The following is a 14,881-nucleotide window of genomic DNA, read 5'->3' as shown; positions in this document are numbered from 1 at the left end:
TTTTCCTTCGTCAGAGTATCACTAAATTCCATCCTACTATGAACGAGAGATTCGTCTGGGTCTCCCGACCACACCGGACCTATCTACAATTCGCCGGAAACGCGGGAACTGCGCCCAAGATGGGTAAAAAGGCAGCTTTGTAAGTTTCGGATCAATAAGAGAAATCGATCTTCACAGTCTCACCTTTAATTGTAACCGACCCTGCCTGTGGTTGTAAGGAAGTGATTTTGCTGTGTCAGAACGACACACTCAGCCTGCTAGTTTGCACACTTCAAGCAATAAAACGCACATTTGTGCACCACAAACTCTATACCGTCGTTAACATAACGCAACAACCTCGTTTTTGAGCAAATAAAAGTATGACAACTCTGTTGGAGTTGCGTGACACAGGGTAAATGACGGAACTAACAACCAACCTAATGAAGCGGCACTTAAAACAGGTAGCGTTCGGAGTCTGATACTGACGACTGGTCGCACACGGCTCAGAATCCTACACTGCTTTTTGCCAACTGAGTACACCACTAGGTAAAGCAAGATATTCCAGGATTTCTAGTACACGTCCTCATCAATCGTTACGCACCGAAGAAGACGGATATTCAGTCTCTATAATCAAGATGCTCGGTACGTGTTTTCTAATAAACAAATCTGCAGCGAAGGCCCTCCTCTTTTCACCAGTAGGAACACTCGTCCACCAACGGGCAGTTGATCAGTAGTGTGATGACAGAATATAGAGCCACCCTTCGTTCAAATGACGGGGAATACATCACATGGTCACGTACTAACGGACTCCCCGAGTGACTACAGATAAACACATGGGTCATCTGGGACAGGCTTACCATCCGTCTTCTTAGCCATAGTTGTCATCTGCAACACGGTGTTTCGACCAGCTTCCATTGTTGACGGCGCAAACGGCTGCAGAGAAACAATGCGAATAACAAGCAAAACGCCTGGGACTCAACCTTCCTTCTAGCGGTCCGTCCATAACTGGGTTTCCTTGCCAAAAAACAGACTTTTTTCCAACCTAACCCGAATTTTGTTCCTCTTTTCTGACTTATTCCTGGGAAGATCCTATTGGTGAACGCCAACATCCAGCCACCTTTACGCATGTTGATTAATGTCCCGTATGATAAAGCTCGTGCGAGTGCTCTGACCCTCTGACACAAACCACCGCATAGGTCTCGCTCCAGTCGGTTGACCTCCTAGGCCACAGTCAACTAACCATGGTTTCAGTTTATCCGTAATGTACTGCTCATAAGGTTGCTGGAAATTCGTCGACAGCCCACGACCAGTTTTGCCCCTCTTGGGGCTCATCAGGTAGGAGCAGTCCCCGAGTTTTCGTCAACCTTACGTTTTCTTGAAACCAAATTGCACGAAATTAGCGAATAGACACTCATTTGCAAACTAATTTGGTTTTGCGAGAGACTCACCTGGAACCCAGCTTAATCTCTCACTTGTGATGTTTCCAGGCAACTGAATGTGCTGCACCAGGCCGCTTCATGTTTAATTCGCTACGATATTCGAGATATCGCGATACATGTACACTCATAAAGTTGTCATAGGTTTGTCGCACTGTTGTTCTCAGAGGACGCTCCATGTTTAAAGCAATCGATTGTTGTTGAACCAAGCCTATATTTAAAAAAAATGAAAAAAGATGTTCTCCTTGCTGGTAGCTACGAGCAACTGGCCGGGCAACAGCCTCACTGATGCCTACTGGGGACCCCCTATTTTGAGGGTTTATACACCGGTCCACGTGACCCCCAAAACGCACCATCCTAGTCGTACTTGGGAGGATTCTCGGTGCGGCTAAATTAATTAAATATACCCATTTGGCAGCTAAGCAGAAACGACCGTGTACAGTGATGCAATTCGAAACCATCAACATGATACATCTGTTCGGGGGGAGGTGACAAGGGTGTGAACGGAATGCGCGTACAAAAGAACCAAAAAACGGCAAACATGAAGGGATGATTCGAAAGTAGAGAGAAAAGAGCAAAATAACAGCGGAAAAATAGCGCGTTGGGCGATGGAACATGGTAAGGGCGTTCGAAATCCTCATGGAGCACTGAGCAGTGAGTCTGGTTCAACCGAAGAGGCGCCTGGATGGTGTTTATTTCTAGAGCTGCGTCGGCTAAGAAAGCGCCGCAGTTTGGAGCGGTCGTGAGAGGTTGATCGAAACTCGGCCCGTTCTACTAACCAAATGGAGATGGAAGACGGGATACGGCTTAAAATCCGAGCGATACACGAGATAAGAGTTGACAAACTTTAGAGCAGTAGACGCGCGACAGCAAAACAAAGCATCAATACTAATAATTCGTCTAACAACAGATTAAAATCAAACGCAGGGATGGACAGAGGCCCAATCCCAGACGCCGAGGTTTCATTGAATCCCGCGTTCCTCGGTGGATACTCTAGGGCATTTATTTCCTCGGGATATTCCAATCCGGATTGGGAAGGCCAGAGCAGCTTTTGTGAATCAACGTCACCTGTGGCGTAAGCGTAACATCCGCTTCTCTGTCAATGGTCGAGTTTACAATGCAGCGGTGCGCTCCATATTACTCTATGGATCAGAAACTTGGCCGCTGCGCACCGAGGACGTCAAAAGACTTTCAGTGTTTGACCATCGATGTCTTCGGAGCATTGCCCGAATCTGGTGGGAACACCGGATCAGCAATTCTGAAGTACGTCGAATGGTATTCGGAAGAAATAACTCAGCCTCGATAGATGAACTGATCACACTGCATAGGTTGTGCTGGCTTGGCAACGTGTTGCGTATGCCAGTCGACCGACTTCCTTGAAGAGCTATTTTTGCACAACCACGTGAAGGGTGGAAGAGAGCCCGAGGCGGTCAAACAATGACTTGGCAGCGAAGTGTGAAAGTCATTACCAGCAAACTTAGCTGTGCTAGTCACTGTCGTCTTCCTGGATGGGGACCCCGAGACGGGCACATCAACGGCTAGAGACATTGTCAGATATGGCCCAGTCGCGCCTTCAATGGCGCTCGTGCATCCAACCTATTGCCTTCAATGCATGGCTGCTTTTCCACCCCGCCCCCCCCCACTTGAAAACCCACTGACAATGCTGGATTTATGCACCAATTTATCAGCTCCCGCCTGCAATGCGCAGCTACCTACGCCTCCCGCCCCCCAAAAAAAAATCATCGATGAACGAAACTGCGGCAGCTACAACCACTGTACGACGAGTACGCAGTTATCACAGCTGACAATGATGATGATGATGATGATTCCAATCTGTCTGCAAGCAACGTTCCGTCCGTCAATTTTGTACTGGTTTGTTCATTTGGCTTCGGCCCTACCACGGTATGGTAGTTGGGCTCCAGTGTGTAACATCTTTTCGGTGCCTAGCTCCCATCAAAGGTGTATTACTTTCAGCAATGATGGTGGTGCGCCGGAGACAAACGAAACAAAGACTCACGCTGCTATCACAAACTGGTCCTGTCTTGGAACATAAACATGCAGAATGCCATGCCACAGTTTCTCCGACATACCGAGTCACGCATCTGGTCAACATAGGATGGCTATCGAAAACTGTCCTTGCAGTTGCCGTCTTTTGGAACTTATTCGATGAAGTCGTATATACAGACTTTAAGATTGGAGCCTCAGGCAACCCGATCACGGCTGTGAGAAGGTGTTCACAACTGCTTACATGTCTGGATGAAATATATAGATTGTTGAGGCGTGGTACGTTGAACAAATCAGATAAGCTCCATGTGATGGAACACCACATGAGCTTTGCGAAACTGTCACGGGCTTGGACAAACATCGAGAGGTGATTTGACGTGTTCGGAAAAAAGTGGACTTCACACTGAGTTTGTTAATCCTAAGGACATACGTATTCTTTGAGACGCGACGTGCGGAGTGAGCCAACGAAAACAGGCGAGAGGGCGCATGGTTGCCATGCCGGTCAAACGCAAAGAATGGTTGATTCAGAATGCACGCTCAAGGGCACCTCGTACTCAAGTTATCACCGGAAATCTCGGGTCGACCAATTGTCATTGATTCCAATGCTTTTTAGGGAAAGGGTGCAAAGACTCGAAAAAACCGCAGATACATCGGGTCTTTCGTCCCATACATGGAGGGATCAGCCCAGTGACATCTTGTTCGAAAGTTTCAGACTGTTTAGAACTAATCAACGTCCTGAATCCTTTTGTCCCACTGTTTATAAGCCTGATTTTGTGGACACATTTGAAGTTTTCAGTTGACTTCGTCCGGTGAGTCAAGCTAATTTCTAATGGAAAACCGAGCACTGTACAGCTGTTTCGTTCAGCGGTGCGTATCTCAGGGTACTCAGGGAGTTTCGAATCCACGACCTTCCGACTAGTGGTTCGGCTTCGAGCGGCTGAGCAGCAGTGTGTTTAGCTCTCAGTTAGACAGGATATAGCAGCACTCATTCTCCATTCATGGAAACCACATCACGTGATCACGTATTGACTAGCTACTCGTCAGATGGAAACAGTTTGATTTGATATTTACTGTGAACAGAACCCACAACCAGGACCGGTTGACTTGGGTTTGTCAAACGTACATCTTGACGTAACCAAAGTAATCAATGAGTACACACGAAGGAGTCACATGTGTTCACATCGAACTTACCATGTCTGGTCAGTTTTTCTGCTGAGTCCTGAAGACAAGAAAAATACTGCATGAGTCAGGTGAAAATTAGCACTTCACAAGGAGTGGTGTTTTGGTCCCCATATAAACAGAGGGATGAAGGATCAAGAAACTTTTTGTGGCACGACGCGGGTTTGACAATCCGTTTAGAGCTTATGCAACCGATTCGGTCAAACAGATGGGTGATTCTTTGTAGTTTAGTTAGACTCCCACGTTGTGTAGAGAATTCGATGAGAATAAACGGACTGGCCACTTTAGACCTAACTGTCAACAACGATGGTGTGACATTTTCGTAAATTCATCCTACGCTCCCCAGTTATGACCGCCTCTGTATGAGATTACCTGGTTAACTTGAAGCCGTAACACACGATGTCTAGAATGTTCGAGCAAAGTTCATTCCGTGAGAAACGCACAAATGGACCATTTAGTTCCGCTGGGGTGTTGCAGGCGGCGCATCGGTGCTAACAATCGAAAAACTGCAGTCGTTCAGCTGTAACACCCTTGACGTGCCATGCCACCCGAAAGAACCGCGGGGGCTGAGAAATACTGTCAGGTTGCCAAAACCTACAGAGAAGCAGTAAATTTGCTGAGAATGGGTTCGAATCATGGGCCTCCGGCCAGTAATTTCGCGTCTTAATCAATGAATCATCGCGACATTCGATAATTGGTAATGATTTAATAGATAAGTGGTAGTAATAATGACAGGAAACAATCAAATTCAGGGTGTGCTATCAGCAACAGTGTATTTGGTGTAAACAAAAGGGAGACTTTCGAATCATAAAGATGGAGCATCTGCCTTAGGCGACAGTGGCTTGTGTTTCGGAGAGAACGTGTATTTGATTGGCCAGTTCACAGCTCGGATCTGTTCGAAAGCTTACGGGGAATAGGGCGAGATGGCTCAATTGGTTAGAACGTGAGTTTGCTAACCGGAAGGTCTGTGGTTCGAACCCGAGCTCTGCCTCTGGACTTTTCTGTCTAGGTTTGGGCAACCTAGCAGTATCTCAGTCCTCGTGCTTCCTTCGGGTTGCATGGTAGCGAGGCACCGAAAGGGTGTTACAGCTGAACGAGTTTTTATGGGAAATAATGTCAGGGCGGGTATACGCTATCGACCGTGTGGAGGACCTCATGGCGGTGCTCGTATCGCGAAAACAATACAATCTCAAAGTTTATATGATTGGTACAAAGAAAGGTGGAACCAGTAGTGGGCTGTTCAGAGTACTCATCGATCTTAAGAAATTTGATATCTCGACTACTGCTTCCCCAAAAAAACCTAAAAGGTGTCCCTTGTGCAGCACATTCAGTTAGAGAATATTACGCACGATACGTCCCAAATTAATTTGCTAACGAGTACTTCTAGCAACCTAAGTACAATTTGGTGTTCAGTTGTAAATGATAAGTGACGGAGATTGGACGAATACCTGAACGCCCAACCGGTAGTGGGCTGTCGAAGTGTTTACACCGACCTTGTGGATGGTTTCCTGTCAAGCAATTGGGAGCTGTTGGATTAATTTACCGGAACTGAAACTAGGAACTGGGGAAGATGGAAAACAGAAAAATAGCCTATCGTCTGCGATGTCAGTTTTGGTTGGATGAACCTCACGGCCCTGCTAAAGATGGCGATATATTAAACTGATCGATTGGTCGACTTCTATTTCCACAACAAACTGCTGTTGGTTTTCGACCCCACGCTCCCTACGCACATTATATCGGCCTCACAGACGAATCGGCTAAAAGACCTCCAGGACCATGCTTATTGAAATCGGTCTTTATGTCAAATTCTACGTTCGATGAACTTAGACTGACAAGCTTGACAGCGTTGCCGTCGGAAGTTTGTGCCCCCAACCTTTTGTGCTATGATTAATCTGGTTGGGCCATACCAGAACTAACACCGAATTGAGTTCTTAGTAAAGTACATCAAGAAGGACGTGTCCCCAGACACCATGACAGAAGTAGAACAGATAAGAGAAAGCTGGCTAGAGACCTAACACCCCGGACCGCATTCGCCGACTATTGTGACAGTCTACAAGGGGTAACACAAGTTCAATAAACAAGTTGGATGTGGAAAAGAGATAGCTTAACTCAAATTTCCGACAGTGATGAGATGAAAAAAATCACACAAGATTCACTATGGCGCCTTGATCTTCAGGCGCATAGATGAAGGCTGTCACATTGGTGAACACTTCCTCAGCCAGAACCACCACAAAATGAAAAAGATGGTCCCTCAGCTGTTTTTTTTTGTTACAGTGGGCCTAGTAGCAGCGAAGCTTAAGTGAGCATCAACAACAGGAGTGGGACAATCATACCTCAAGCTTCAAATGCTCAAAATCTTCCGACCGAGAAGCTTTCGGCCGGTGACCTCTGTTGCTACGAAACAGTCCCAGAGAGAACCACCTGTGCTTGCCGGATGCCTTCAAGGGAGTGCTGGAATCCCCGACTTGGAAAAGACTACTCTGGGACGGATCGCTCGAAGTGCTCGCACCCATGAGCGAAGAGGTGAGATTATTCAACGGAGGTCTAGCTGGGGATTGGGGGCTCTGTCGTGAGGCTGAGAGTTGTGAAGCGACGTGTTCCGATGATCGTATCCCTGCCTCATTGGACAGGTTCGATGTCAGTCGGCTGCCTGAAAGAAAAGAAAGGGAAGATGACAAGAGGGGGAGTCGAAAAGCATGATTACGCAAACAGTGCCAGGAGAAGCGGGTGGTAACGAAAAAACAGAGCACAGATTCGAATTCGGCTAGCAAGGAAGATAAGTGAGAGATCCAGCAAAATGCCACCAACATCCGAGACTTTATAGTTCAAAAAAGGAAGAAAGTGTTGGATCAATATACTGGGACCCGACCCAGTCAAGGCATCCACGTGATGGATCTGAAAAGTTCGTGCGATGGTGTTATGCCATGGATCTACACTGTCGCTGTAAAATCGTTTTACGTACACAAGTCCGTCATTGGGTCTACTACGGATATGCATGATGACATCTTCGAGTTGAACACAGATTGGTTGCGGCTGTGATTGGATACCTCTCGTAGCTGTTGGTAAGTAACCGATCCTAGGGGTGAGCACTTTAACACTTCCTATTCGGATTCGGCTGGTCTGTCGTTCTGCGTTGGGCCCGTGAACGGCGCCGAGTCAAGCCCACCGACACATCTGTTTGGCAGTATAAGATTCGGAGATCTTCAACTGGGCTTTCGTTCTGCAAATGAAACCAGTCTGTGCCAGAAAGCCTGGACGCACTGTACACCTGTTTCATCCTCGTTGGGAATTATCAGCAGTGCTCAGGAATATCCTCCGGGGCCATTCAAACTGGCGAATTCCCATCCGGCAGTTGAAGACTTAAAACCGTCCTAACATGAACGGCTGGTCAGCGATGTAAATGACCTACACTTAGACAGGATATAGCGCCAATCATATCTGCTTATTTTACTACTCTCTTAAGACGCGGCTACGTCGATCGCGATTTTTTATCTAGGGATCTAAGGCTTTGTGAAATAGGTTCCCACCGTCCCTATTTAGTTTCAAGTTTTACGCGAGATTCTTTCAGCAGGCGTTGACGATGATTAGAGCTTGAGAAAACTGTCCCAATAAGCCTTCCAAGGAGAAATTCACGAGAAATATCCCGGGAAGACCCAACAGCATCGAGTACAGCGGTTTGCACGATAAGAGCAGGAAACTCAGATAACTAAAGCTGGCAGCTGAAACGGTTGAAGATATCTTGGACTTATAGGTCATTCAATTTGGGCGGAATGGACTCATGGCATCAATGAGTGATTCGCCCTGAACACAAGTCGAAGAGTGATAAAGTTTTCGGCTAAACACATTCTCAACACACATAACAAAGCACCAGAGTATGGCAAAAGCAAGAACCGGATAACAGGTAGATATACTGTTTTGAATGGGCCATACACGCCACACCCAGATTCATACAAGGAGGGTTAACGGGTGAGATCAGATAAACCAACAACAGACCTTTGATTTGGTCTCCGAAGGAGCGACTTCGACTCCTTTGAGTTGATGGCTGTTGCTCCAAGCCAACGCCGTTGCTTCCGTCCAACGGCCATAGTTCCGTGGGTGCAGACATAAACTGCGCCAACTGTTCTGTGGACAAAGCGGTGCACTGAGCCACTGGTGGGGCGGAATCGTTTACCGGCATCTTCCTCTCACTCTGCCATCTTTTCACACCCTGTGTGGATGACTGTTGACACAAGGGGTTAATTGGCGACGGGGATGAGACGAAATGAGGAGCCCCTTCCAACGGGTGAGCACGAGTAGCTAATTTACAGCGAGGGTGAAACCAGAGCAGAATAGGGTAGGTGGTGTAAATGGTGCGGTTAGTTTGAAGATGTCAGAGCACGGTGCGACGGATTTGGTTAAAAATAACCGCACATTACGTGTGAGTCGCACGAACAAATTCGAAAAGTTGGGGGTAATGGAAGGATGCATCTAAAAACAAACTAACCTTGAAGGCGACCACGATCGTCCTGACAATCCACAGTGCGCGATGATGCGAACAGATCTGCCTATAAGTGAGAAAGCCACAAAAGGGAGAACAACAAAGGATGCCGTTGGGATAGCGGCCAGACAAAGAATAATCCGGTAAACTATGGATTACATGATAAAACCAATGCCATCGGGTCACTTAGTTTACATCAACCCAATGGTAGTTAAATAAGCCACATTGGTCCCGCTCATTACGAACAAAAATCTGTCTATTTGTGAATACAGATTCCTAGAAAATGTGTATGTACCAACGACGTCCACGTGACCGTGTGTGTAGGGAGAACCCGACCGAGCACGATTGTTGTCTGATGTCGGGGATACACGATGGCGGCAAAAGCAGAAAGTTCCACCATCGGGAATTCTTGATGAAGAGAGACGTAACTGTGATCTTCCCCGGGTGGTAGTCGAAAGAACAATGTACAGTGGCAAAAAAACACAGCAGTCAGGAGAAACATACTCGGGCGGTAAACTGATAGGCTAAAATCTTCTGCAGGGACATCAATTGTCACGACGAAATGAGAAAAAGCGAGTCATGTGTCGTACGGAGGAGCCGACGTATCTCATTGGAATCTACCATAATCAGGATATCAAAAACAGCTGTGTTCGAATACAGAGGTCGTTAGAACGAAAGTGAGATGATGAACGAGTGCCATCAAATTGTCCAATGTGATGATTCCAGATGATGTGTCATGAAACCCCGATAAATGTTGCCTTTCTACTTCAAGGACTTCAGAAACTTGGAAGTACAAATTGTCCCCAAAGAGTAATAATCAACGATCCAGCGGACAGGGAGTTGTCTAGGTTTCACTGAACCAATCACTGCTGGAAGACGAGATAAAACAGTACTGAGGAGACTCACATGCAAAATCAACATGAACTTGGCGCGCACATCACCCAGCATCTTTGTCCGAGGCATCCACCTATCACCGGGCTCACCGGCGTGGCAATCGATAAGCAGAACGTGCTGCGACTTCGTGGGGGTCTCACCGTAAGTTGGTAACGGTAAAACCGCGTGTCCGAAAAGATGGGTAGACGGAGCTGTGGTAAAGAGGAACATTGCGTAGAAAGTTAGGCCAGTGAGGTGGCAAACGAATAAACGGTTGGTAATGTTTTGGAATATTGGTAGCTCGGGTGTATTGGTTGGTAATTGATCAGGTGGCTGTTGATCTGTCCGCCGAGCTTGGCAATTGATTTGCAAACTTTTCGTCACCGTTCGAGGAGACATCTTCAGTGCGCTGTTGGTTGAGGTTATCTTAGGTTATCTTAGGTGAATCAACCCCGCTGTCCCGATTGTACTTTCCACATAGGAGAAAGTGGACTACCTATTACCGCTCTGTCACATACAGCTGACCCTGGCAGGAAGAAGGCGCATTGTGAACAGCGCACGACCATGTTGACTCATGCTTTTGGGATACCACAAGCGGAACCCATCGACCGCTAGATAACCGTAATAACAGAGTGAAACTAAGCAGCCAAGGATATCGCTGGATTTACTCGCTTGTCCTTCATTTCTAGACCCCTGTTCGCACAATGTTGATCTTAGGCTTTTGCGGTCGGAATCCAAACGCCAAACCAACTAACCTGGTTCAACCACTCAAGCGTAGAACATTTCAAACTCGGCCAGGGGGAACTCAACACATGGACATCTAGTCAATATCGTATGCGATATCCCGTGAATCGTTTCGAATAGCACAGCAACGTTTACAGACACTGACTGGTTACCCCACAACATAAACCTCCGCTTCATAAAACTGAAGATAATGAGTAAGGCTAGGTGTTTTCATTTTGAACGATTCGCTTATAATGAATGGGTAGACACAATGGATCACCATCATCCATGCCCGCGGACCAGAATCAAAATCGATACAAGTACAAGTCGACCAAGATCCTCCGCAACCCACATCCTGAACGACCAGACTTTGGAAAAACAAAGTGTGTACCGGTGTGGCTTTGAAGTGCGTCTAACCAATTTCTCGAATAGTACCAGTTACTGGGAAGAGTAAAGAAATGATAGACTGTAAAAAAGGCATACAATAGAATGCGTAACTAAAGCCTGGCAGCGAATAAACTGGTTCATGTGAAGGAGATCAGCCGCACACATTCCTGATTAAGAGTGTATTTCACGTGATGCCCTAAGCGCACCACATAAATGTCAGAAAATTGAGCACGTGGATGTAACAGGAAAGATGCTTCTGGTTGTTAGTAGACGAACTTGGTGTGCACATGCAACCGTTTTGTTATCTTAGGTTATCTTAGGTGAATCAACCCCGCTGTCCCGATTGTACTTTCCACATAGGAGAAAGTGGACTACCTATTACCGCTCTGTCACATACAGCTGACCCTGGCAGGAAGAAGGCGCATTGTGAACAGCGCACGACCATGTTGACTCATGCTTTTGGGATACCACAAGCGGAACCCATCGACCGCTAGATAACCGTAATAACAGAGTGAAACTAAGCAGCCAAGGATATCGCTGGATTTACTCGCTTGTCCTTCATTTCTAGACCCCTGTTCGCACAATGTTGATCTTAGGCTTTTGCGGTCGGAATCCAAACGCCAAACCAACTAACCTGGTTCAACCACTCAAGCGTAGAACATTTCAAACTCGGCCAGGGGGAACTCAACACATGGACATCTAGTCAATATCGTATGCGATATCCCGTGAATCGTTTCGAATAGCACAGCAACGTTTACAGACACTGACTGGTTACCCCACAACATAAACCTCCGCTTCATAAAACTGAAGATAATGAGTAAGGCTAGGTGTTTCCATTTTGAACGATTCGCTTATAATGAATGGGTAGACACAATGGATCACCATCATCCATGCCCGCGGACCAGAATCAAAATCGATACAAGTACAAGTCGACCAAGAACCTCCGCAACCCACATCCTGAACGACCAGACTTTGGAAAAACAAAGTGTGTACCGGTGTGGCTTTGAAGTGCGTCTAACCAATTTCTCGAATAGTACCAGTTACTGGGAAGAGTAAAGAAATGATAGACTGTAAAAAAGGCATACAATAGAATGCGTAACTAAAGCCTGGCAGCGAATAAACTGGTTCATGTGAAGGAGATCAGCCGCACACATTCCTGATTAAGAGTGTATTTCACGTGATGCCCTAAGCGCACCACATAAATGCCAGAAAATTGAGCACGTGGATGTAACAGGAAAGATGCTTCTGGTTGTTAGTAGACGAACTTGGTGTGCACATGCAACCGTTTTAATGGTGAGAAACTTCCCGGGGCTTCAATGAAAATTGTTAGGCGAGATTCTACACGGAACCGCTTTACCGCTCGCAGTCAGGTGCTACTACGGCCGAGAAGCCCATCCCACGCAAGATTGGCAAAAACCTCGGGAGGCTTGCCAGTCCGGCATCAAGCCAAGATCTGAATTGTCGAAAGCCTGGACCCAACAGCCAATCATTGTCCAGTACTGGCCGAATGCCGGTTGCCAATGACGCATCCAGAACGAGTCAGCAGTTCCAGAAAGTTACTGCCGCCTACGATTTATATATGGAGCGCTGTACAGGTGTTCCTGACCTCGTTTTGGGCGTTATTATACCTTGTACACCTTTGGTGGTTGTTTTGACGTAAACGCTAGCGGAGGCTCAGCCGAGAACTAAGCCGGAAAAAATACCGTTGCTACAAAAACAATAACAGCGTAGAGGATTTTTATTGCGATCCCTCGCCTAGTTGACGTGGAATTACGCGGGCAGAGGTCGTAAGAACGGCATGCATTGAATGCCTAAAACGATGAAGCTCAAAAGGGTCTGACAGAATAGATTTTGTACTGTAAAGTGAATCAGCTGATTCTAATGAGACACAACAAACTTGTGTGAAGATTGGATTGCTCGGGGTTGTTCCCGGGCACATACTAAATCCGTTAATACCAGGTAGGCTCATGTGGCTGTTTAGGTCCGTTGTTCCCAAGCGTTTTTGAACTAGGTTTGCAAAGTTAAAACAAACCATATGTCAGTATTATGGGTCCACAGGCGACCAAACTCATCAGAAATAAATCTCAGCATTTAGAGGACAGTACTCTCACCATGGAAAACCTTAAGAAGGGAAAAGTGAGCGCGATAAAAACCATAGGACCATTTCGTCGTACAATCAACAGAGACTTGGGCGATACTTTACAGCATTCTCCTCTCAAAGACTTTGGAAATCACTTCGCTTTACTTTCAATGATTGTGTGAACAAATAACGTTTTGACTAGACTTCCGTGTCACAGTCCAATCTTCCGATTTCGCAACTAAACACTTCGAGTCCCTACTGACTGAGGTGGACGTATTTCGTACAGGCACGAGGCTCGTAGACAAACATTCCCCCCATCACTTATGAAGATAGGTCTCAGCCGCCAATTCCAAGTAACCAGTTCAAGATAAGTGTATGAGGACGGACTGCCTTTCTGCGTTTTATCGCAGTTTAGTGTTCTGGCCGCCTCTCGCGTTTTGCGAACGTGTCTCATGTCATCTTAGACAATATACAGTGCAATATTGAGGTTGATATGCTCGTAATTCAAGCGAAAGCCTGATTACGTTGTTACGAAATCACCTGCTGACGGTTCCGTATGTGGGCAGGTGCCTGTTAGCCAGTTCCACATGATAGACGAATGAAATTTAAGTCGTACAATCACCCTTAACACCATAGATTGATTCCAGCAATCTGTTGAACCACGTCGAGTTACGCGCAAAACCCCAAAAGCCAAGTCTTTCAAATGGAGGTTTGTCTACAGATGCGGTACTATAAGTACAATAATAAAATGATAAAGCTTTACAAACCTCAAATCGTGGGACTATGCCGGCTTCTATACACCGGTTTAGGAACTGCTAATTCCTAACGGGTCTCAAAGTCCACGTTGAACCTGTCCTTTCGTCGAATTCACCTTTGTTGTCATCAGCAATCCTTCGTAGGGCATAGGCAGCGCGAAACAGGGACGAGGTGGCTCCAAACGGGTGCACGTTAAGGTGATAGACATCTGGGGATTTGTTCAGATTGGCGCCAGTGTACCACAGAAAACCGAACGCCTCCCTATCCTCCAGTGGCAAGCGCACTTGTAAGAACATCTCTTCTATATCTGCAGACAAAGCAGTTGCGTGAAGTCGGAAACGCATCAAAACGCCGATGATATCGTTTGTCAGGTCAGGTCCGGAGAATAAGCAGTCGTTAAGGGAAAGGCCCTGACCTTTGGCAGCGCAGTCGGAAACTATACGAAACTTTCCAGGCTTCCTGTGGTTGAAGACCGGATGATACGGGATGAAGCGCAAACCTTCTGTTGAACCAACTAGCGACCGACTTACATATCCTTTTCTTTCGTAGGTAGTTAGGGTCTCAGTGTAGTGTCTAAGGAGGCCTTCATCCTTCAACAATCGGCCTTTCAAATAACTGAGCCGTTTCTCCGCTACATTTAGGTTACTATGCGGGTTACTCCAGTTGACCTTCCAAGGCAGCGGCACATGGTAGTGGCCGTCCAATAAGCTTACAGACTGCTCTGTGGTTTTCATAATCTCCTTGTCTTCAAGGATAGTGATTTATCTGTACTTTTACTTTCGTTGAAATCCGATTCAAACATCCTCAATATGTGGTCCTCAATAGTAGGTTCTGTGCTGAGGCAATTCGCTGACATTCGTTTGGGTCCTGGGGGAGGAACTGGTCTGAAAATTACCCATCCCAAGGCCGTTAGATATGCGTAAGGATGTTTCGGAGAACCCAAACGTTGCTCGATAACCCAGTGGGCCTCTGGGACATTGGTTCCAA

The 14,881-nt window shown here is 46.6% G+C and overlaps 1 protein-coding gene across 1 annotated transcript; it reads right to left on the bottom strand.

Annotated features, from left to right (window-relative positions):
• Positions 1–1,854: 1,854 nt before the first annotated feature.
• Positions 1,855–10,374, bottom strand: T265_05299 (hypothetical protein; the record flags this gene model as incomplete). Its single annotated transcript, XM_009170282.1, has 6 exons — positions 1,855–2,189; positions 4,611–4,638; positions 6,932–7,248; positions 8,592–8,894; positions 9,082–9,142; positions 9,982–10,374. 6 exons carry the CDS (start codon positions 10,345–10,347, stop codon positions 2,053–2,055), a joined length of 1,212 nt encoding a protein of 403 aa, XP_009168546.1.
• Between the last annotated feature and the right edge of the window lie 4,507 nt (positions 10,375–14,881).

This window comes from Opisthorchis viverrini, assembly GCF_000715545.1.
Source record: "Opisthorchis viverrini unplaced genomic scaffold opera_v5_98, whole genome shotgun sequence".
Classification (NCBI taxonomy): Eukaryota; Metazoa; Platyhelminthes; class Trematoda; order Opisthorchiida; family Opisthorchiidae; genus Opisthorchis; species Opisthorchis viverrini.
This window is presented reverse-complemented; position numbering and strand designations above follow the sequence as displayed.